Here is a 25,343-nt window from a genome sequence, read left to right on the forward strand (position 1 = left end):
CGTAATAGTATCATTAAGCCTATCTAGTCACCAATGTGTTAAACAATAAAAAATAGCTTGACCATTGTAATAAAGAGATTGATAAACTTTACTAAATTAAAACAATCAAAGGACCCTGAAAAAACAGCAATTTTTTTGTGTTTAATTTTGAATAGCTTTTTAGCTCTTTTATTTAAGAATCTTTGGAAAGCTTGTATTTCAAATATATGGCTGAACTAATTCTGGACTTGGGTCACCAAGGAAGAGCTCATACAAATCTACAAAGCATCTGGTTGTTGTTGTTTTTTTTTTTTTTACCTTGATGACAATGTGACCCTTTCTTGTTCCAGTGCGATCAAGCTCCCTGTGCTCCTTCACCATAACAATCTCCCCCTCCTCTTCTACCTTCTGCATGTTTTTTTCCACTTGATTGAGGATGCGGCAGTAATCTTGTTGGGCTATGCAGACAAACTGGAAAGAATCATCAGGCATAAATATTAAAAGGTACAGAGTTCTGAGACCTCAGAAAAACTGTCTGGACTTAAAATACAAGTATTCTATGATTACTGAAGATAAAGTAACTTCTCAGGCCATGGATGGCCAAAATTGTCTTTCTAATAGCTCTGCTGTAGTAAACAGCTGAATAAGCAAGTGTGATAAATTCCACTATAATTTTTGCCTCAGGAGAGTGCAAGATTCATCGATTCAAGATGATTTAATATCTCCATAGAATATTCATATAGTTGCATTTTCTCTGCCAATAAAAGTAAATCCCACTTGTAAAATTTTCCTCAAGGAAACCTCTTCCTGCTCCTCCTCCTCTTCAGAGCCATTTAAAAAGGGAACAACGGAAGGAAAACCCTATCCATAATTATGGTACCACTATTGCTATGGGTAAACAAACTTTCACTTTTGTTCTTTGAGTAATCATAAATATATTAAGCCAGCCATTAAGAAAATTCTACCATTCTAATTTATGAGTAGCATAGATACACAGAAAATAATTATCATATATACTCTATCATAAGCCGGTTCATTTATAAGCTGACCCCCCCCCCAAGATGGATAAGTAAAAATGGAAAATTTTTATAACCCGCTCATAAGCCGACCCTATGATTCAGGGGTCAGCAAACTTTGGCTCCTGGGCCATCAGGATAAGCCGCTGGTAGGCCAAGATGGTTTGTTTACCTCGAGCGTCTGCAGGCACAGAGGTAAACCTAAGTAAACAAAGTGTCCCGGCACGCTAGCTGCTTACCCTGACGGGCCGGGACAGCAACTGGTGGGGAAATGTTTTGGTGGTGGGAGAAGCTGGAGGTCAGGGGAGTAACCCCTGTGACCACCCCTCACATGACCCCACCCCTAGTCACACTCTCCCCATCCCATCCCTTACCACCTTATCTGGGGAGGATGCCTCTGGCCTGGCTGGAGCTGCTCCGGCAGGCCAGATTGGATGGCGCGGCCACAGCATTTTCCAGAGGCCTGGGTCGGGCGGCATGGCCATAGTGTGTTCCGGCGGGCTGGGCAGCTTGGCCACAGCCTGCTCTGGGGGGCGGGGCCGAGTGGCACGGCTGCAGCTTGCCAGCTGCTTTGGAGGCTGGGGGGAGAGCAGCGTGGCCCCGCCTCTTCCCTTCTGGCTGTACTGCCTCTCCTTGCTCCCTCTGTTGAGAGGAGGGGCTGTGTCCCACCTCTCCCTCTCTATACCCGTTCATAAGCCGACCCCCTTCTCTGGTGCTTCCCTTTTTTACTAAAAAAAATTCTGCTTATGAATGAGTATATACGGTACTTTTAGATGAAAACATTTACATTCCAACATGGATCATTCCCTTTCAACATAAGACATCTATCTGTTTAATATGCAGCATTTTAAGGGAAAATGCCACTTATGAAAGAAATCAAAAGAATCTCAACTTATATTTAAGCCAGCAACAAAAGTGCTATATAAATACATTAACACCACTAGTAATGCACTTGGATAATTTAGATATAACCCTTTACCCTTTACATTAGTCAAAATATCAGACCGTTGCCACTGGACAATTGGCATATCTCCGGAAATTCACTAGAAGTAAAATAATTTGACAAATGGTCCAAACGGAACCATAAATCCTTTTTTCTTTTAGACCCAGATGTTTTTCTCCTGGGCTTTTGGTCACATAAATCCATTCATGCAGTAGCTGTGCATTTAATTTTATTACCTGGGGATGTCAAGCTCTAATTTGAACTAGAATCATTTTTTTTATGAACAATTACCAAAAACTGAACTGACATTTCATTTGCAATCATATTAACCAAACATAAGGATAGTGATAAATTATGCTGCTTTTTCTTGATGGGTCCTCTGACATTGTGTGTTTGAGACTTCTGATTGATTGCTTTGATGAACTCATGTGTTACCTTTATATTTTGCCCCAATATAATTCAAAATGAATTTAGTTTTTTTCAGGTCATTTCGTAATTAATAACAAATTTCCAGCACACACCACTAAACAGAATACTCTATTTCACCTTTGTCAATGAACTATTAGAAATGTGCTCAAAGACATTGCCCCAACTCAGCACAAAGCCATTCTTGCATTTAAAATGAAAGAAAAGAAGGAAGTTAATTTTTGAATAAAATGTATTGGAGAGAAAATATCCCTGATAAAATTACTCTATAGAACAATTCCAAGGCCTGTCTCTGCACCCTACCAGATAAACTTAACATGAACTCTGCCACAAACACTTTTTAAAATGCAGGTATGTTGTAAAGACAGTACTATATAATTTATAATTGTGTTTTGCAAATATATATGGAGTAAAATACTCTACCTGGCAGTCATCCACTTTGGTTCTCATCACTCCTTTCATGTATTCCTTGTCCATGGTAGGGGAAACACCAAAACTGTTTCCCATACACAGTATCTCTGTTCTTCCATCGGGATATGTCACTTCCACAGAACCATTCAATATAACTGACCAGGAGTCCAGCTAGAAATCGAACAGTACAGGATAGGTGAAAAGAACGATCACCCACTTAGCATTTTAGCATGGTACTGTATAAACACTATTCCCAGAATTGCTTATACATTTTTTAAAAGTTAGTTTATTTTTAGCAACTATTTATGAAAACAAGAAAGGAGGAGGATGAACTAGTTTATCTGAAAAATTATAATTCCTTCCATCTCCTTAAGGAATCTAATATTTAGCCTTTAATAAACTCTTGGAATTATAAAACCTATACAATTCATAAAACCCTTGGCAGTATTTAAACCATACTGAAAGATCAAAAATAAAAATCATTTGAAATCGGCTCTGATCATTAACAATACATGTGTTTGTATAGCCTTTATTGAGAAAATTTTCTTAAGTTCTATTGCATGTATCTTGTAAATTGATCTGGGTGTTTAAACTGAAAAATCATTTGCAAATTGAACTGAATAAACCATAATCAACACAACACAAAAGAGGCATACAAACAAATTACTTCCTAGTGCTACTTTCCAGCAACTAGAAATTAATTTCCAAACTTCAAAATAAACGTTTCCAGATTTTCTGACGTCTGCACAAAAGAAGATTCAAAGCAAATTCCACTGACCTCTTCCCCATCATTTAGTACTATGGTTCCTGCCCTCTCCACAACTGCAAATACCATCACAGCACAAAGTTCTCTCCTCACTGACATTGTCATGTTGGCAAAAGCAGGCAACTGATGCATGAATTCCAATAGTTGTTCTGAAAGAGAAAAAAAGCCCACTGAGTCATACACATCAAAACAACAAAACTAAGTAAAGGCAGCTCTTCAGAGAAATGCTTCAGGGTTCTTTAAGTTAAACTACTGTACAATGCTGTCTGTATACTGATAAATAATGTACAGAGAGCTGTTATAATTACTTGGGTTTTTTTGGCGACAGACTAGCTTATTATAATATCAATGAAAGATCTGTAAAGTAAAAGCCAGTATAATGAAAATATTGTAATGTAACCATGTGCCTTGAATACATCCAATAAAATCACAATGACTCCACAGAGCCATTGTAATAGTTCTATTAGGGTTACCATACGTCCGGATTTTCCCGGACATGTCCGGCTTTTGGGGGTTCAAATCCCCGTCCGGGGGGAAATCCCCAAAAGCTGGGCATGTCCGGGAAAATCGGGAGGGAGGGATGGAGGGCTCGGGCGGGGCCTCTTTGGCCGGGCCGGTGCGGGGCCGGGCTGGGGTCGCGGGGCCGGGGGCATGGTGCCGGGCCAGGCGCGGGGCCGGGCGGGGAGCCGGGGGCGCGGTGCCGGGCCGGGAGCCGGGCGGTGCGCCGGGCCGCGGGCCGGGGTAGCGGGGGGGTGCGCGGGGCCCCGAGCCGGGCCGGGGTAGCGGGGGGGTGCGCGGGGCCGCGAGCCGGGGTAGCGGGGGGGGGGTGCGCCGGGCCGCGGGGCCGGGCGGGGAGCCGGTCCGGGGTAGCGGGGGGGTGCGCGGGGCCGCGAGCCAGTCCGGGGTAGCGGGGGGGGGGGTGCGCCGGGCCGCGGGGCCGGGCGGGGAGCCGGTCCAGGGTAGCGGGGGGTGCGCCTGGCCGCGGGGCCGGGCGGGGAGCCGGTCCAGGGTAGCGGGGGGGTGCGCCTGGCCGCGGGGCCGGGCGGGGAGCTGGTCCGGGGTAGCGGGGGGTGCGCCGGGCCGCGGGGCCGGGCGGGGAGCCGGTCCGGGGTAGCGGGGGGGTGCGCCGGGCCAGGGTAGCGGGGGGGTGCGCCGGGCCGCGGGGCTGGGCGGGGAGCCGGGGAGGCGCGGGGCCGCGGGCCGGTCCGGGGTCGCGGGGCCGGGCCGCTGGGGGGTGCGCGGGGCCGGGAGCCGGTCCGGGATAGCGGGGGGGGTGCGCTGGGCCGCCGGGGGCCGGCAGTGCTGGGCGGGCTGGGGGTGGTCGGCCGGGGCTGGCACCCCAGGGCCCGAGCCGACCCAGGCTGGCGCCGCCGGGGGGCCAGCCTGGGCCGCGCCTGCTCCCCCCACACTCCCCCTTACCAGCTTCAGGCTTCCCGCGAATTTAATATTCGCGGGAAGCAGGGGAGGGGGCGGAGACTTTGGGGAGGGGGCGGAGTTGGGGAGGGGGCATGGGCGGGGCTGGGGGCGGGGCTGAGGCCCCGTGGAGTGTCCTCCATTTGGAGGCACAAAATATGGTAACCCTAAGTTCTATTAAAACCATGTTAGGTTCTTTTAATCAGAAGAAATTCAGTTTTACGAAGTATTTTTGTGGCAGTATCCTACACTTAAGCTGTATACAGGACACTTGGATCCAAACAACAAAAAAGTATAATATATAACTAATATAAACCCAATGTCCAAATAAGGACATTTAAAGCTATATTAAGACAGGGGTGGGCAAACTTTCTGGCCAGAGGGCCACATCTAGGTATGGAAATTGTATGGCGGGCCATGAATGCTCACAAAATTGGAGGTTAGGATGCGGGGGGCGGGGCGGGGGCTCCGGCTGGGGGTATGGACTCTGGGGTGGGGCTGGGGATGAGGGGTTGGGGGTGCAGGAGGGTGCTCCAGGCTGGGACCGAGGGGTTCCGAGGACAGGAGCGGGCTCAGGGCTGGGGCTGGAGGTTGGGGCGCGGGAGGGGGTCAGGAGTGCAGGTTGCCAGAGCGCCGCGGGGAGGGCGGCGAGCCCCGGCCGTGGCCCCGCTCTCCCTGGCGGCCGGAGCCGGAGCACCGCACCGCGCCGCCCCCCTCCAGGTGCCGCCCCAAGCACAAGCTGGTCAGGTCAGATATACCGATCGGACGCCAACAGTCCAGTTACCATGGGGGATTGGGAGAGGCACTTGGTCATCAACCCATGCCAGCCCCTGCTCTGCCAGGGCTACTTCCTACCTGCATCTGATGGGCAGACAGGCTGCAGCTCCTATCCTAGCCCAGGAGCAGAGGGAGCCCATCTTGGGGGTGGGGGGAGAAGGTGGAGAGGATCAAGCGATGAGGAAGGGAGAGGGAGGAGAGCAGTGAGCAATGGGGGAAATGGGGAGAGATGAGAAAGCATGTGTGGGACCTTGGGGGAAGAGGTGGAGCAGGGTGTGTGTCTCCAGTTTTCAGACATTAGAAAGTTGGCAACCCTATACTTGGGAACCAATAGCTTAAAAAAAATATCTCACAACAAATTCAAGAATCCCATTTGTACTGTGGAAGAAGAATATCTTAAATCATATCTTGCTATTTTCAAAACCTTGTGCTCCAACTGAATATTTGCTTCTCTTTTACGTTAATAGTATATTTTTGTGACATTAATTTTCAACCTAAAATCTATATCATGTCAGTGGAGTATCTAGTTTAAAATTAAATTGAGTTGCTTCATTAATTTTGTTTTCAGCATAACTGTTATTGTTAGCATGATTATTTATGCTAGTTATCCAAATGTAAGCTGTAAAAATCAGTCATTTGGTATTTTAAACAATTAATTATTTCACATGAAGTTAGATATTTGTTACACAGATTCACTCTACTAAATTTGGGACTGAGAAATAAGTTAGAACATGTTAAATAATATTAGAGTGCCCTGAGGCTCAATTTCCCACTCCCTCCTGCTAGTTTTCATGCCAACTTACCAATGTCATCATCTGTCCTGTCTATTGGGTCTTTCTCCAGGCAGTCTCTAACAATATCCCTGCTCATCAGAGGGTCTGACGCCCTCTCAATGTCTTCTTCATCATCATCATCCTCAGAATCCACTGCAGTCTCTGGTAACCCACTCAGATCCATATCACCAGCCTCACTTTCTGTGGCCTAAATACACACACAGATAATTCAAATTAAAACATTCAGATGTGTCCTCTAAAGCCATTCTTTTCCACTTAAAATATGTAAATGAAGTTAATTTTACTCTGCTTTGTGGAAGATCAACAAGTCAATTTGACATACCACTTTTTGTTCTGATTTTTTCCTTCACTATATTTCTAAAAAAGGAAGCCAGTAATTTTTTGAAACAGAATGTCTTTGGCAAGATTTAAGATTGGTCTGAATAAAGAACACATTTATATAAACATGTTATGTGCATTTTTAGGAAGCAGGTCTAAGGAGAAGAAGAGGACAATTTAAATTCACTAGGCCAGTTCTTTACAAAACGACTAAAAATGGAAGTTGTTAAATAAAACTAATATTAGAGATCTCCAAAAATTAGTGTTTGCAGGAACCTATCAATGTGGTATGAGTAATACTGTCATTAGTTCACAGAGAATATTGGTATCAACCAGTACTATTCAAAATACCACTAAAGACTAAAACGGCTACTGTCTGTCTACATAGAAACTGCGTAAAAAAGCTCAGCTATGAAGTGGTGAAGCTAAGGTTTTTATTTATAAGTATAAAGGCATACGAATTTACAGATGTGGAAAACATGTGAAGTCAGTGCTGGAGCACCACAGAGGGAATACACAGAATATCTGCCAAATGTAATCTGCTTTAGATCCTACGAAAATGAACAAAAATCCAGCCAACACACAACTCGAGGTCATTAGTATAGGACCTAGAGGTAAATACATTTTAATTATTCAATTTTAAGACCAAACATTTAATAAATCCCATAAACATATTTGCCTGTCATTTCAGATTGAGCTGCTTTTTTCTCAGAACTTGATTTAATGCCACAGCAGCTGCTAAACTTCGCTTACTGTGATTTTTTTTTTTTTGAAGAAACATAAGCTGCTAATGAGAATATTCTAAGCCACTGCTTCCCAAATCAGCACTTTCCGCCCCAAAGGAGTGTCAATTTCAGAGATTCTGGAGGTCAACAGCACAGTCAAATGCATTTTTAAAAAAAAAGAATCTGGACACAGCAGACTTTATAGTTGTGATTCTCAAAAACCATCTCTTGTGCAAACAATGGGCTATACATTGGAAAGAACTGAAACTGTTCTCCAAAAACAGCAAAAGGAGAGACAGCACATAGCTGCCAAAGACATAAGCTTATGTTTGTCTTCTATAGCATCCTCTCCTTTATGTCTATGTGTTTTTTTTTTTTAACTATTTAATATAAACAGTATCTTCTTTGATAAAATATAAAGTAAAATAAAATCATTTTTATTTAATTTCCCTCTCTTCTGATAAAAAAAATCAGTCTTGGTTTAGTGAGACTGCCGAGTATAAACCAACAGTACATTTTAAAATGGCAGCCAGGTGGCTCAACAGCTTGTTACACAACTCTGTAAGAACCTCTGATTCTGAAAGTGTCAATTCCGGTTACTGAGCCACTGCCTAATTAATTGTCTGATTTGCAAATCATGATATTGCTAGCAATTGTCATTCCCACTGGTCAGGACAAAGTTATGTTTTTCAAAAAGCAACATAGTTGACATGGATGCTAAATTTCAGTTAACTCTATTATACTAAAACAGAGAAACAGGAAATATTTTGTTACTAATTGATTATTTAAAACCCCTAATATTACTGTAATAATAAAAACGCAACTGATTTTTGATGCATCACATGGTGCTCCAGGCAAGGGAACAGTGAGTAACAGAGGACTGTCTCTTTTATCATTTAATTCAGGGGTGGGCAAACTGCAGCCCAGGGGCCCCATCTGGTCCCCAGATGTTTTAATCCAGCCCTCAAGCTCCCGCCGGGGAGTGAGGTCTGGGGCTTGCCTCAACCGTGCGGCTCCCGGAAGAAACAGCATATGCCTCCTCTGGCTCCTATGCGTAGTGGCAGCCAGGGGGCTTCGCATGCTGCCCCCACCCCAAGCACCGCCCCTGCAGCTCCCATTTGCCGCACAGGCAGTGCACAGAGCCGCCTGGCTGCGCCTCCGTGCAGGAGTCAGAGGAGAGACATGCCACTGCTTCTGGGAGCTGCTTGAGGTAAGCACTGCCTGGAACCTGCAGCCCTGACCCCCTCCCACGTCCCAATCTCCTGCCCCAGCCCTGAGCCCGCTCCCACCCTCCGAACCCCTCGGTCCCAGCCTGGAGCACCCTCCTGCACCCCTCATCCCCAGCCCCAACCCCAGAGCACATAGCCCCAGCTGGAGCCCTCCCCCCCCGCACCCTAACCTCCAATTTTGGGAGCACTCATGACCCGCCATACAATTTCCATACCCAGATGTGGCCCTCGGGCCAAAAAGTTTGCCCACTCCTGATTTAATTGTTTCGCTGTCTTAAGACTGTATTTTCAAAAAATAAATAAATAGCAGTTTTTCCTGCTTTTTTCTTAGCTAAAACTATTGTGATAGACATAAATCTCTCAGGCCATGATATCCCCTTTTTCCTGGAGAACTCTGTCATCCTTTGGAGGATAGTGAGCATGACACCGTTTTGACTGACAGCCTATTGGGGAGGGATAGGATGATCAAATTCAATTTTTAAGACTCAGTAACACTGTGCTCAATTAGCAGCTGGAAGATTTGCGACTCAGATTTGAGCTATGTCACAATCCCACTCCTCAAATAGAGGGTAATAAGGACCTGATATTTCTAATATAAAAACAAGCAGGAAGTGAGGTCATAATTTTCATAAACCACAAAGGAGCTGTAAAGTGATTACTTAAAATTATATTTCTTCTCTTAGTAATTCTACTGATATTTGTCTTAGGTTAGTCAGACAACAGGCTTGGTTCTGTTCTCCGAAAAGCAGGTATTTACTGAATATTACAATTTAGCAGAAGAGAAGAAGTTAGATAACAGGAAAGGTCTTTTTTTTTTTTTTTTTTTTAAGCGTGTCATCAGTACATGGAATAAATTGCAGCAATCATTAAGGAACTGAAATCATTATAATATAGAAAGCCACTGGAAAACTGGATTTTTTGCTTTCCAAAGAGGCATAATGGATTCATTTCCAATCCTGATGGTCAAGAGATATGAAGCCTACAAGGAAAGTAATTGTGATTACCACGTTGAATACCCCCTTTGAAGGAAAGTTACTTGCCTTATTATAACTGGAGTTCTTCAAGATGTGTAGTCCCTATGGGGGGTACACAGGAACAATAAGCACCTGAGTCTGAGAAGTTATTGCAAGCCACTTCTGCTGGACCACACCTGCACATTCATTATCACTGTGCTCCACATTGAAGGTATCAGGGGAAGGGCTGACTAAAAGCCTCTCCAGTTCTTTCTCTACCACAAATCTTGTCATGATCCAAAGCAGAGGGAAGAAGGTCGGGCAGCTGAATGCAGACAGGGACCATACATCTGGAAGAACTCCAGTTACTTTAAGGCAAGTAACTTCCCTTTCTTCTACGAATACTGGTTCCTATGTATATTCCACTGTGGGTGACTCACAACAAGCACTCAGAGGAGGAGGGCATGATAATGAAGTTTATAGAGCTGCTTTAGAACCGCTGCCCCCAAAGGATGTGTCAGTGAAGTAGTCTTGGGTCAAGACATAATGTCTCATGCATGTGTGGCTCGAACTCCACACAGTGGCCCTGTAAATATCACGCAGGGACACCTCTTGAAGTGATGCTAAATGAGGCTGCATGTACCCTTCTAGAGTGAGCCCTTATCCCATGAGAAGGAAGTTGTGCCAACTAATAGAGTAAGAATGAGAGACTCTTTGAGAGAATATAGCTTGTCCTCACACTCATTCTGCTTTGGCAACCAATAGTCTAGGAGATTTCCTGATCTGTTTCGTTCTCTGCAGGTAAAATGCCAATACTTATCTCATGTTGAGGGAATGAAATCACTACTTGCTAGACGTATGGGGCTTCAGGGAAAACACAGACATGTGAATTAACTGATTTTTGTGAAATTCCTGAACTATTTTAGGAGTGAATTTTGGGTTTAGGTGTAGCAAGACTTTGTCCTTGTGGAATATTGTGTATGATGGATTGGCCATTAGGTCCTCATGTTCACCTACCCTTCTGGGAAAGGTGATTGCAATGATGAACATGACCTTCACTGACAAATGAGACACAGAACACAAAGGGTGGCCTAGAGTGCTGAAAGCACGAAGTTAAGATCTCCATGAGGGTTGTCTCCCTCCCCCAACAACAAGGTTTTGATCAGACCCTTCAAAAACCCAGCTGTTACTGGATGAGTAAAGATCAAGTAACCATCTGTTAGCAGGTGACAAACACTGATTGGTCAGATGCGAATCCATAGCAGGCTTCGGGAAAGGCCTGTCACCTTGAGAGCAAGGAGATAATCCAAAATAGCAGACTTATCAACTGTTTTTGGTGACAACGGTTTGCTAGACCCAGACAGAAAAACGTATCCATTTGGCTAACTAACATTTCCTGGTGGAGTCCTTTCTGCTATTAAGAATGGCTTGCACAACATGAACATTTTCAGTGTGATGCCCATCCAAATACCAAGCCATGAGATGAAGAGACTCCGGGTTGGGATCCTGGCCTTGCCATTCTCCTTGGTCAGAGATTCAGGAAGGAATGAATGCTGACGAGCAAATGGGTTGACATTTGTCAGGAAAATGGGAAAGCAGAACTATCTAGGCCATTTAGAGGCGAGGAAGATAATTCATACTCTGTCCTGTCCAATCCTCCATAGAATCTGAGAGAGTTGTAGGATGGGAGGAAAGGCATAGTTCCAGGAGAGCATCCCCTCTGGAATACTGTCATTGAACTTCTCTGGAGCAGTATATGTTGCACTACCTGTTTGCTTAGCAGGCAACAGGTTCCAAGCAGGGGTTCCCTGCTGAGTGAAGATGCTATCCACTACTGAACTGTGTAATTCCCACTTGTGGCAAAATGCCTGCTGAGGCTGTCTGCCAGCAAGTTTTGGGCACCCAGAAGTTAGACTGCACACAGGGTGATGTGGTTCTGGATATACCAGTTTCATAAATAGACCACTTCTATACACAGTGGAGGGATCTCGCCCCTCCCTGCTTGTTTATATAGAAAATGGTTGTTATATTGTCCAATATTATCAGGTCATGCTGGGTGCGTATGAGTAGTAGGAAAACTTTGAAGGCCTCTCAAACTGCTCTCAGTTCCAGAAGAGCTATGTGTTTTCTGGCTTTGTGAGGTCTTAGAGTACCTTGCACTGTCTGATTGTCTACGTGGGCTCCTCAGCTTATCAGAGTGCATCTAATTATCTTGTCGAGCATGGGGGAAAGAAATGGAACTCCCACATACACAAGTCCAGGCCCCTCTACCACATCAGTAAGGCCCTGACCTTGAAGGGATTGTTCCTATGGTGTTCATGCTGTGCTTGCACCATGTATACACTGTTTGGATCCAAGCCTGCAGGCAATTAACATGGAGTTTCATGAATGGCATCATAGAAATACATAACACCATATAGCCCAGGAGAAGCAGACTGAGATTTGAGGGCTGTGTGTAACTAGATCTATAAGAGTGCCCTTGGTGTAAAATCTGTCCTTGGGGAGAGATGCCTTCATCTTGATCAAATCTAAGATTGTTCGTATAAATTCTATGGTCTGAGTAGCAGTCAAGTTAAACGTCTCTATGGTCGCCCAGGATCCCAGGGATGTTAGATGGTGGAGCAGCAGCAACAAGGCTGATGCTAAGACTTCCAGGCAAGACCTGCCAGTCAAAAGCCAGTCATCCAAGGATGGGAAGATGGGGGAGCTGCCTCATCTGAGCTGAACAAGAACTCTGCTCTCTTTATCAGGACAAAGTACTACTTTTCTTCCCTCTTGGGGGTAGGAGCATAGGTAGCCAGTGTGAGCCATACAGCAACTGACAGTTCTAATATGGTTTCATTTACCAAGCTGGATCCCTTAGCCTGTAGGATATTCAGGAGCTTATGTTGAAAATCCTGGACCTACCCTAAGAAGATCTGGAGCTATTCCACCTTAACAGCTCCTGAAATTGTCTACAATCATCTAGGGGAGATGGTGAGGCTGGAGCAACTGCCTCATCAAATGATGAGGATGACACTCTGGTTGGTATTGGAGGATTCAGCTCATCTTCCTCTTATTCCATAGGCTCAACAGGCAGTCCTAGTTAAACCTTGGGAAGAGAGCAGTGGTAAGACTCCTTGCTGGATCACACAGATTCCAGACAGCATGCATAAGTGTCACAAGGGACCCAATAATGCCAGTCTGATGGGTCAAAAGTAGGTTGTGGTGGTCTCCAAAGCAGTACCAGCAGTCCTGAGGAGGAAGTCCCTGCTGGTGTGGTAGAGGCTGGTTCCAGGAGACCCATGATCTCCTGTCTGGGTTGATCTCTCTAGGTGGAGGTGAAGCTGGTTCCTCTGATAAGTCCAATTCTCCTGACAATTAAAAGGTTGGATCAAGTTTCAATAGCAGTGATGTTGGTCCCCATGAGGGGAAACTGTGGCTAGCTGCCAGAAAGGAAGATAAAATTCTTCCAGAGTACTTGATTTCCCCAGTGTTAGTATTTCCTTGGTGAGTATCAGTCCCAATAACAAGAGGAGTATGAAGATATCCTTTGGAGCAGTGTAAGTCACTGGCACCTTCAGAGGTTGTATCTTGTCAGTCTATACTGCCAGGCAGATTTAGATGTCGGTTCCTTATGGAGCCGTGACAGTACCATCAGTGAATGAGTCTCCAACTTGGTGTTTTTTGACAGCACCAGCAGTTTCCAGTTCTTCAGGAACTGTTTAATTTTAGTTAGTTCCACAATTGATGTTGAAGGTGATGCAGAGACCGGTGCCAAAGGAACCTTGTTTCTAGGTGCCTTCTGATCATGCCCATGAGGATAAGGAGGACCACCTAAGTTCTTCTCTCTTGGGTGTGAAGGCTCACCCAGCTTGGACAAGATTGGGAATGGATCTCTTGTCTTAGATGGTCTCGGAAGGGATCTCCTTTTTTGTTTGTGAGAATGCCCCTTACTCTCACGAGAAGGCACATATAAAAGTTTTTTCCTTCTGCTAGCTTTCCGCGCTGGAGTCAGACACAGTACTAGGGGGTACGGGCCTTAATGATTCTAGGTGAGATATGGGGGCAGCCTCCCCAGTCTGGGTCTGACTGACACAACTGTGTACTCAGTAAGGTGTTTCTGAAGCCAAAGTTCTCTCACCTGCCACATTTATCAGGGAAAACAGCAGCAGATATTGCACTTTAGCCAAGATAGGAGCTTCTCTGAGGCAACAGAGCAGTGGTCCCCAAACTTTTTACCTCATGCCCCACCTTGAGTCCTGTCCAAACCCACTCCCCTGAGCTGGGGCCGGGAGTGGGGCCATGGCTTCAGAAGGTGGGGGGGGACACAGACAGGGGTAAGGGAACCAAGACTGGGGCCACAGCAGATACTAGGATAGGCCTCCAGGGCCCTGGGTCAGCTGCCAGGGCCAGCAGCCAAATCTGGGCCAGGAGTGGAGCTGGGTGGCGCTCCCTTCCTGCCCCACGGGGGGCTGGCCTGGGCCCCAACCTCCCCCTCCTTTAAAATGTTCTGCTGCAGGCCCCACAGTTTGTGGACCTCTGCAATAGAGGCACTGACTGAAAAGGAGGAGACAATAGTTTTTGAAGCCTGTATCCTAAGTATAATTTAAATCCCATGCTGGGAGACAGGCAGGGTTCCTACTATATGGATTCTGACACTGACTAAATGGGGAACTATCAAAACACTAACAAAAAAGTCTCAGAATATAAAACTGAACATTTACAAGAAGAGAAAGGATCAGCTCTGGATACTGGAGAATTCCAACTCAGGACATGTAGCAATCAGAAGGACTTGGAGAGGAAGCTAGTTCACCCCGCCCCTTATACCTTTGGTGTGGAGCATGAGGAGAGCAGGGGCACTGGCACGGACCAACAGCAACTGCTTGCAAGAATTCCCTGATCTCAGAAGCATGGACCACATGCATACCCCATAGCGGAATACACATAGGAACCAGCACTCTAAGAAGAAACACACACACCCCAATTCTGACATTTTAGCAGGTGCTCTCATGAAATCAATTAGAACTAGAAAACACCCATTCATACCATCTGATAATACACCATCTTTATAAGGGTACAGATCATTAATCTCTAATATTAGCAGTTCATGAGATCCACTCAAATTCATGTCACACTAAAGGAATCAAAAACAAGAGCAATCAGATCTTTAAAAAAAAAAAATCACTCTACCCATCAGGGATAGAAATATTTTTGCTGACCACTGCAAACACTTTGAGAAATAGTAATTTCCTCCAGCCCACCCCCAATACAAGAATCCTACTCTGGTGACCAAAAAGAAAAAACTCAAGATCAACCATTTAATCTTTTTTTTTTTTTTTTTTAAAGTCTCTACAAAAGTACCTAAAATTAACTGCTCCAAATAGGGAGCTTCAAAGACAGTTTCAGACATCTTTTTATCTGAAAATAGATGTTTGACAGAACAGTAAATATTTACTCATCTCAAGCAGTCCAAGACATTACCAAGTTGGCCACATCCAAACGCTTGCTTTTGGAGAGGTATACCAATTAAAATTAAAGAATTGCCTTAAGAATTTTTCACACAACTGAATTTAGATGCAACTTCACAACATACCTCATTAGTGCGTGCTTCTAGATATCAAAGAGTCTGCAACCAGATGCAACATAAAATGTATCTGTGAAAGCAGGTTTTACAAAGTTAATTAATCTCTTTTACAGCTGAAATCAGGGGTGGATGAATGTACAATATCCCCATAAGGAATAGAGCAGCAGGCCTTAATTTATTAGCTGCAATCACCACAAATTAGAAACTTGACACTGATTTTTAGAATCAGTGCAGCTCTTAACTTTGTTTTAAAAAGTAAATGTGTAATATACACCCCTACCCCGATATAACGCTATCCGATATAACACAAATTTGGATATAATGCGGTAAAGCAGTGATCCAGGGGGGTGGGACTGTGCTCTCCGGTGAATCAAAGCAAGTTCGATATAACGCGGTTTCACCTATAACGCGATAAGATTTTTTGCTCCCGAGGACAGCGTTATATCGAGGTAGAGGTGTATAGGGTAAGTATTGTCACCTTTTTTCTGTAATGGAAACTGCTGCATGCTCTTGTAAGGTGATAATGTTTTCACCCCATAGCTCATAGTATTACTAACCTGATCTCTCACCTGTGTACAACAGAAGTAGCTCCACCTGAGTCAATGGATAGAATCAGGCCCATTAGCTTAGTACATTAAGATCTAAATAAGAAAATCTATAATTTATTTATTTAACTAAATTCTGAAATCTCTGGAGTGTTTACTTTCAACTATGCCATACTATATGTGAATCCTATAAAAGAGGTTGTACTCATAAGCAAGGTCAGATTACTGTTCAATATTCTTTATGTAAAATAAGCTTGCCATGCGACATCACTGCTAAAATGTCCATCGTCTAACCCACTGTAAATAAAAAAAAAAAAAAAAATCAAATTTTAGACTTAAGGGGGAATCTGAGAATAGTTTTCAGACATGGTAAGGACTGGTATAAAGAGGATGACAATCAATTGTTATCTATGTCCACTGAAGGGAGGACAAACAGTAATGGGGCTTAATCTGTAGCAAGGTAGATTCAGGTTAGATATTAAGAAAAACTTTTTAACTAGTGTAGTTAAGCTCTGGAATAGGCTTCCGAGGGTGCTTGTGTAATCCCTGCCACTGGAGGTTGTAAGAACAGGCTAGATACACACCTGTCTGGGATGGTCTAGATTTACTTGGTTCTGCCACAACACATGGGGCTGGAATTGATGAACGTTCAAAGTTCCTTCCAGCCATACATTTCTATGACTCTAAGCTATTTAGGCCAGGGATTGTCTTCTACTGTGTGCTTGACAGTATAATAATGATCCTCATTTGGTGACTCAGACACAGTGATAAATGTGGTCTAGCTAAGAACAAAGGGCAATTCACAAATACAAATTTAACCAACAATATTTTGTAGAAGTAGCAAAATGTACTATTTTATACTAGAACGTAAATATCTTTATCAGATTTTTTAAAATAATGAAAAATGCCAGAAGCAAGTTATTAATTGTAATTAAATAATTTATCCAAAAAATGATAAGACATAAAAATATAATGACTAATTAAAATAATTCCATATAAACAATAAGCACTCAAAGTGGGAAGAATTTTAGTTTTTCCTCAGAACACACCTAACAAGTTTGCACACGCCAACACGTATATTAATTTACTGTCAAAATACACCAGTTGTGTATTTTGGTCTCCTCCTTGCTAGAGCCACTCCAGAATTTCTTCAAAACTACATTGCAGACAATGTAAAGTCCTTCAAATTTAGCGGATTCAGTTTGAAATTATAACTTTGCAGGATCCTCTTGCAGGCATATTAAAATCTTTCAATTGATCTGTTTCCAGATTTGTGTCTTCATGAATGAGGTTATGAGGTCAGGGGAGTGCCTGTGTGTGGACATGAAGATGTGACGTGGTAGTGGCATGTTTTCCCATGTGTTGTAGGGGAAATACTTGGACTGGTCCCTATGAGTATGTCTATACAGCAAAGAAAACCCCACAGCTGGCCTATGCCAGCCAACTTGGGCTCTCAGGGATCAGGCTGCAGGGCTGTTTCATTGCTGTGTAGACTTCTGGGCTCAGGCTGGAGCCCGAGACCTGAGCCCGGAAGTCTACCCAGCAATGAAACAGCCCCACAGCCCGAGCCCAAGTCATCTTGCACATGCCGGCCACAGGTTTTTCTGTTATGTAGACATACCCAGCAGTTTCTTTCTAAAATCTACTGGTTTCTGTCAGGGCCTAAAAAATCCAGAAGGCACCATGCAGATATATAATGTATGCTAACACTTCCAAGATGTTCATGATCAAACTCCACAGAAGCAAATGCATTCTGTAAGCATGTTGTCCCCTCTGACTAAAGACCTGGGAAATTTGAAAAATAATTTAGCTTTCTAAATACATTAAAAGCAGGCTACAATTTGTTTCATAACAGAAGCCTGGTTAAAACCTAAACTGTGAAGTGAACAGTGCTTCTCCATAATCTGAGGTTTCTAGACCAAGCCATTTTAAAGATACGTCTTTCCAGAGAAAAGTAGACGACTTTTCCAAAAGTGAAAAGTCCTTTCCCATCCACCACAAAACAGTTCCATATCTCAGGAAGTTCTGCCCAATGAACCTTAAATAAAAAAAGAAAAATTTTGGCTTTGATGCAATAATTCATGACAAATTTTAGAAACAGAGGAAATTTGGGGTCTGGAGGACCTCCCAGATAAGTGGGAAGCAAGTAGGACATATAGGTAAACTCTCCTGTCCAGGGAACTAAGAAGCCATCACAAACCCAAGCATTTAGGTTGGGGCACCTCCTGCAATAGCTCTGCAGAAGGTGATTGGACTGTGATGTAAGCAAGCCCAAAAGGGGAAAGTTGATGCAGGAAACAAGACTCTGAAATGATGAACAACTTTCCCACTGAATAACTATTCCCCTGGATAAAGAATGGATTTGTTCAACAGTCAGCCGGGGGCACAGAAAGCTTTCACAGATGAGATGTTCTTCTTGGACCCTTGGAAAAGAAGAGCTGACTCCAGCAACTAGGCTTTGTCCTTTATTTAGTCTTGTTTGTTGAGACAGACAACCATCACTGGGTTTTCTGCTCTCATAAAAGTGAGGTGGTCTTTTAAGAACTACTCAAGGAACAGGAAGGTTAGCAGGATTGCCTGCAGCTCCAAGATAGCTTTGTACATCCTTAGTTCAAAGGAAGACCCTTGTCCCAAGACAGTCCTGCTTCAGGTGTGCCCCCATCCCAGGAGACTGGCAATAGTTAGATGAAAATCAAAAAGATCTTGAAGGGATGACCTTTCAGGGTGTGCTTTTTGAGCACCACCAAGAGTCTCTCTTCTGGACCACATGGTTGGAATGCTACAATATCTAATGTATTACTATGAAGTTCACTCCACATATATCATCTGAACAATACATGTATGTCATACATGGATTATGCAGTGTTGTAACCATGTTGGTCCCAGGATATTACAGGCACAAGGTGGGTGAGGTAATATCTTTTATTGGACAACTTCTGTTGGTGAGACAGAGAAGTTTTTGAGCTTACATAGAGCTTCTTCAAAGACGATCTCTGTGTAAGCTTGAATAAAAGATATTACCACACCCACTTTCTCTTTCTAGTACATGAATTATGGCTATCATAAAAAATTTTCTCCATGAATAGCTGAGGATAATGTGAATGACGATGCAACACCATGAAGCTGACAGAAATCTAAATTTTCAGTCCACTCAATAAATCATACTGACACAATTATGTAATAATTTAAGCAACTAATATCTGTTATAGGAGTGAGTTTGTTTTTAGCTGTATTTTTACTTCAGAATCTAAAAGAACATGCTCCAGGAAGACTAGTCTTACTTCCAGCTATCTGACAATTTGCTTTTTTGAGGTAATACAACATACTATTCACTAATACCAGGTGCATGTCACACTACAACTCTGACTACCAAAGGCTGATCTGTTTTATTAAGATCTGAAAGTGCCAGCATGTTTTGTACTTGTATACTACAGAAACAGGGTTTGCAAAGAGATGGGTTACACTAGTTACCTTGATTTAACAGATTTTAAGACTTTTGGTTCTTTTTTTGAAGAGCATTTTTTTGGGGTGGAGTGCATTTCTTTTTTTCCTCTAATAGTCATAACAGTAAGAATGTTTCAAGCTCACATCTTGAAAACTACCAAGGGATACGTGTATCCTGGGAGGGTCACAAAAAGGATGTTAGCCGTTTCCTTTGCTGTTCCAGACAATCTGAAGCAGACGCAAGAGGGCATGTCAGGCCAACAGGAAACTGTGCAATCTGATTGCAGGATAAGGGAAAGAAATGCTGCCAAGAGAAAGAATCTAAAAACAGTTTCCACCTTTTCAAAACAGGGGGAGGGGAGAAAACAACACAGCACCCTCATAGGCTCAAGTTTCTTGATTGCCAAACTTGGCTTGTCAGCTGGCAGCATAAACCACAGGTGTCCATAAAGGAAGCAGTTACTGCATGTGAGAAGCGGGAGTGAAAGGCAGTTTTCCAAAGTCAGCACAAGACAGAAGTGGGTATTATGGTATGTATAGGCATGCCAAGAACAATCTCCTCCTAAAGATGTGCCTTTACAGAATATTTAAATTAATGGAGATATCCCATCTCCTAAAACTGGAAGGGACCTTGAAAGGTCATCGAGTCCAGCCCCCTGCCTTCACTAGCAGGACTAAGTACTGATTTTGCCCCAGATCCCTAAGTGGCCCCCTCAAGGATTGAACTCACAACCCTGGGTTTAGCAGGCCAACGCTCAAACCACTGAGCTATCTCTCCTATCTCTTAACATCCAGTTTCCCCTCCCTCCCCAAAAAGCAACATTAAATAGTATGGCACTTTATAAACCTGCTTCCTGAACTAAGGTATAAAACAACATTAAGAAGTCTCATTCAAAGCACCTCAATGATCTCTATCTCAAACGGAGTCAGAGAAAAGATTGCATATAATCATCCTGGCAAGTAATACTTGTCTTAAATGAATTTATCTTTCATGTGCAGCACTTGACATATAAATTTAGTCATGACATTAATATTGAAACAGGAATATTCTAAGATCAATGCTGAAAGCATCTGATGATTCAGCTTCATGATTTATTCAAATTAAAAAAGATCTACGAATCTATTTCCATTACAAACAGCAGCTCTTGAGGGCCTCCCCACCACCTCTGTATTTGCTATGAAGCAAATACAGAGCTACAGTTAACTGAGAAAATGTGCAACACCATATACTCAGATTTGCAGTGAAGGGTTAGTTAATAATATACTTCACAATTAAACAAAAGCAAAACATTTTATTGATTTGTATTACCCATTTGAAAAAGAAGGCCTCTTTAACCCAACAATCTTGCTAAGAAGTTCTTTACAGCATTATCTATTCTAGAAAATGTATAGATGTCCATTTTAAAGACAAACACCATGATACGAGATCAAACAATACTGATAACCTAATGCCCAGTATATGATCAAAACCAAGATACAGTAACAAAGTTTATGTAAGTTTTAGTTTACAATATTTTGTTTTTAAATAAAAATGAGGGAGAAGATAAAAGTGAAGGTAATAGTCTGTACTTATGAGAGCTAATTGTACTAGTGTCTCAGTTCTAACCAGTATTTTTCATGGATTATTGAGTTTTTGACTTGATTCAAATGAACTGCAGCTGCAAAAAAAAAAGAATAGTAATCTTCTAACCTGAATTTATATCCACTGCAGCAAGATGCCACGCTCATTTCCCTTATAACAGAGGTTGGCAACCTTTCAGCAGTGGTGTGCCGAATCTTCATTTATACACTCTAATTTAAGGCTTCGCATGCCGGCAATATATTTTAACGCTTTTTAGAAGGTCTCTCTATAAGTCTATAATATATAACCAAACTACTGTTATATGTAAAGGGTGGCCTGCTGGGACTCCAGGCCCGAAAGCAGGATGAGCAAGGGCTGGAAACCAAGATTGGCAGCTGAGGTGAGTGGAGTAGGTGGCTGGTAGGCCTGAGCAGGGCTGGAGGCCTGGACCCTGTCTGCAAGACAGCCTCCAACTGGAAGCAAGATGAGTGGAGCTGCGCGGTAGAGACCCCTGCTGGTGAGGGGCCAGCAGCCGGTGCTGAGTTGGACCCGCGGCGCGACCCCAGCTGGCAGGAGCCGGCAGCGGGAACTCCAGAGTGGGGCGGGGCTGAGCAGCTCAGCCCGCCGCGGCTCTGGGGTTTTCACCGGCGGCTCCTGCTAGCCGGGGTCTCAGCCTGCTGCCAGCCTGGGGTTCCTTCCCCCCAGGCCAGCAGCAGGTGCTGAGTTGGACCCGCGGCGGGTCCCGCAGGAGCCGGCAGTTGGCAGCGGGAACTCCAGAGTGGCGGCGGGGCTGAGCGGCTCAGCCCACGCCGCCTGCCAGGAAAAATCAGCTCGCGTGCCGTAGGTTGCCGACCCCTGCCTTATAGACTAAACTGGAGGTCAGAGATGAATGATTTACCCTCACCTGTGAACAGTCATAAAACATACCCTATTTCTACCCTGTAGAAAATAAATGAAGTATGTAAATGTTGTAGAACAGTGGTTTTCAACCTGTGGTCCACAGACCCTTGGGAAGTTGCAGACTATGTCTACGATTTCCAAGGGGTCCGCATCTCCATTTGAGCTTTTTAAGGGTCCGCACATGAATAAAGATTGAAAAACACTGGCGTAGAATATCTATCTTGAAGATCTATGCATAAGAATGCACATCACTATCTGAGTGTATACACAGTTTTTTATTTGGAAAAAGCACAGCTTGAAGAGTATTTGCACAAAAATAAAAAATCATGGAGTAATATTCCTTTTTATATTTTCAAGTTATCTGAATTCTTTATTATATAGTGATTATGGGTTATTAAAATAACAGTTTTGAAAATTTATCTCATTACACGGTAGACTGAATGAATTTGTACCAGGACATTTTTTAAAAATGCATAATTTTAAGTATCTTTTAAAAACAGGCACACATGAATAATTGTAGCTTTCAGGTTAAATAACTAAGACAATATATTCCTTAAAATAGAACGAATAATAATGTACCTGGAACTAGCAGATTAAAAGATTAATTTAAGAAAATGTATTTAAAAATTTCATTTGAGAAGAATCATATGGATTTATAGGTATAAAATCATTTGGAACTAAAAAACCATCAGCAAAGAGTTATAAATTGCTGAAAAAGGGTAATTACAAGAGAAGTGCTGACACCGCACTAACTATAGCAATTTCCCACATCATCATTTCAAAACTCAGAATCCCCAAAATGAATGATATTTTTGCCTATTCACAGACTGAAATTCACCCCTGCACAGAAAGTCTGGCACTTCGCTTAAAAGCAAACTTCAGTGGGGCTTAAGCCTTGCATAGGCCCCTCTGCACCAGGGTAAATTTCATTCCCTACTGCAGGAGCTTTAATTTTTCTTTCCCGGTGAAAAGGATTTGACACACATGAACTTGATAGGAAGAGAGACATTATTTGTAACAAGTGTCCACAAAATCAAAATGACTTTAATGTCAATGACCACTTTCATAAATTACTATTTATTTAAGCACAGGCTATGGACCTCCCTTAGCATAACTAAACTAGCCTCTTAAGTGAGGCCTTTTAACAACTTCATTTACACTGATTGTCATGTGCAGGATTCAGAATAATATTAAGTTTGTATGTGAAGGATTTTTAGATCGGGTTTTTTCATGTTCTAGAATCTAAATAAAATAATCAGCCTCATTTACAAAAGAGCATTTAAAGAGTCCTGGCTGGGATCCTCAAAGGAGCCTAAAGACAGGTTTCAGAGTAACAGCCGTGTTAGTCTGTATCCGCAAAAAGAAGAACAGGAGTACTTGCATATATGCATCCGAAGAAGTGGGCTGTAGTCCACGAAAGCTTATGCTCTAATAAATTTGTTAGTCTCTAAGGTGCCACAAGTACTCCTGTTCTTCTTTTTAAAGGAGCCTAAAGAAATTAGTTGCCAAAAGGCCATCCCTAACTCCCTACGGTTCATTTGAAACCCCAGCCAGATGCTACATAAAGGTAATTCCATTACTGCAAACTTAACTTCAGGAGATAAGTTCCACGCACTGGAAAATACAATACAGTAAAAGCTCTGTTATCCGGCACTCAATTAAGCAGAAAGCTCAATTAACCGGCATTTCTGATATCTCCCAATACAAATCTTCAATCTAGTAACCGGGACTAGTATACTGCCCAGCACGTTATGCAATTGCATATTCTGCACTCTACTTTTATGCAAAAGAGGCAGAAGACAAGTAAGCAAGCTGATATCAGGGATTTCTTCAAAAAAGCAGCTTCCAGGGTGTGTAATAGGCCAATCTCCTACACCTTCTACATCTACAATGATAATTGATGTTGATAATGATGACCCTAAGGCACTGCAAGATCCTAAAGTGCCTTCTGAATCATCAAAGAAAGATTAAATTATGTTTAGTATAGTTTTAGTGTGAAGTGTATTTTTAAATGATCTGGGTGTACGCCATGCACTGCCCATAGTGATATGTAGTGTCATAAGAGAACCTACTGTATAGAAAACTTTACCTGTATATACCTAAGTGCTTCAAGAAACCAACCACTCTGCAGTGCAGTACCACTACTGGATTGGTGAGTACCTGTATACTATTTTATACTTTATTCATTTTATTGTATTCTAATTCTTTGAAAATTGGTATTCCGTTGTATAACTCTCAGTTAACCAAATATTCGATTAACCGGCACCCCTCTATTCCCCCAACATGCCAGATAACAGAGCTTTTATTGTAACTATTCCTTTGTAGCTTCTATGAACATGGGATTTTGAATTCCATGAAGCTGAACGTGGGGAAGATCTTTTGGATAAACCTTAAAAATCCAAAGGTCTTGTCTCCTCTTCATGAGCATTAGAGAGCCATTGATACAGGTTTGCTTAAGGCTCTGCCAAAATTTCGCTGCCATTGTTCAGTGCAGTATCTAAGTCCTTGTTGTCTACCTAATTTAACCTGCAACTAGCTCCCAGAGACAGATGCATTCCATTGCTATTATGTGAATAGAATTTGTAAGGCACTTTGAAATCTTTAGAATAAAAACGCACTTACACTGTGAGACAATGTATTAATTCCCCAGTTCCACTCAGTATAACCCTAAATCCTGACCCAGAAGCACCATTCTCTTAGAGAGGCAAAAATTCTGATTTTCAAGGTAAATTCACTGTACTTGTCACACATTCCTAACTGTACAGCTACTTTAATAATTTTGTTAAAATAAATCCTTATGATACTGTGATTACTGTCTAAACTGAGCTGAGACCAAGACTTTAGCCAGTCTTCAATTACAAAGAAGGTTCCAGGTTTAGCCACCAAATCAGACTATCACTAAAATCTAAAGTAATTATATGTAACAATTGTTCACGTTCAAAATAGGCTATTAAGGGCAGCCAACAACAACAACATGCGTTCTGGAGAACACAATATCCAATACCAAGGCAACTAAAAATCTATGCTTCTGCATATATAGGTTTTCTCCTTTAATCTAAATTACTATTTTTTTCTAATCTACCCTCAACTACTTTCTTACAAAATGATCAGATGTTTACATAGGTAAGTGGCTTTATTGCTCCTATAGCAGGCAGTAAGTGGTTTATGAAAAACTAAAGTGTGAACAGCACTCCAAAATACTTTTAACAGTTAACGCCAATCAAAGTAAATTCATTTGTTTCAAATTCACTTATGCTTCCCTACATACACATTTAAAACTGTACATTTTCCTATTTATGAGTATAAATTCTGCCCTCCAATACTTGCCTGCAATTCCTTGAATTCAATGGGAGCTACACCATGTGTGCATCAGACAGAATTTAGGATTATGACTTGTTTTTGTTTTTATTTCAAATATTTATGTTATTTAGATTTATAAAACAAGCATTCAAACGCTTTGAAAGCCTTTAACTTTCACAAAAATCTTTGACTACTCAAATCACTCCAAAGATATACAAAGATATCCCAGCAAACTTATGACAAAAAGCCCTCCACAAGAGGCATAACAACCATTTTA

General features: G+C 42.7%; 1 protein-coding gene across 9 annotated transcripts in view; it reads right to left on the reverse strand.

Moving 5' to 3' along the window:
- Positions 1–25,343, reverse strand: part of RAPGEF2 (Rap guanine nucleotide exchange factor 2) — a 335,598-nt gene that overhangs the window by 48,694 nt on the left and 261,561 nt on the right. For all 9 annotated transcript variants that reach the window (XM_054030402.1, XM_054030403.1, XM_054030406.1 and 6 more), the window contains 4 exons: positions 6,535–6,712; positions 3,554–3,690; positions 2,788–2,946; positions 298–450 (listed from right to left, as the gene is read on the reverse strand). In XM_054030402.1, the coding sequence (XP_053886377.1) occupies positions 298–450; positions 2,788–2,946; positions 3,554–3,690; positions 6,535–6,712 (627 nt within the window). The remainder of the gene's footprint in view (positions 1–297; positions 451–2,787; positions 2,947–3,553; positions 3,691–6,534; positions 6,713–25,343) is intronic.

Source organism: Malaclemys terrapin, chromosome 5, assembly GCF_027887155.1.
Source record: "Malaclemys terrapin pileata isolate rMalTer1 chromosome 5, rMalTer1.hap1, whole genome shotgun sequence".
In the NCBI taxonomy this organism is placed as follows: Eukaryota; Metazoa; Chordata; order Testudines; family Emydidae; genus Malaclemys; species Malaclemys terrapin.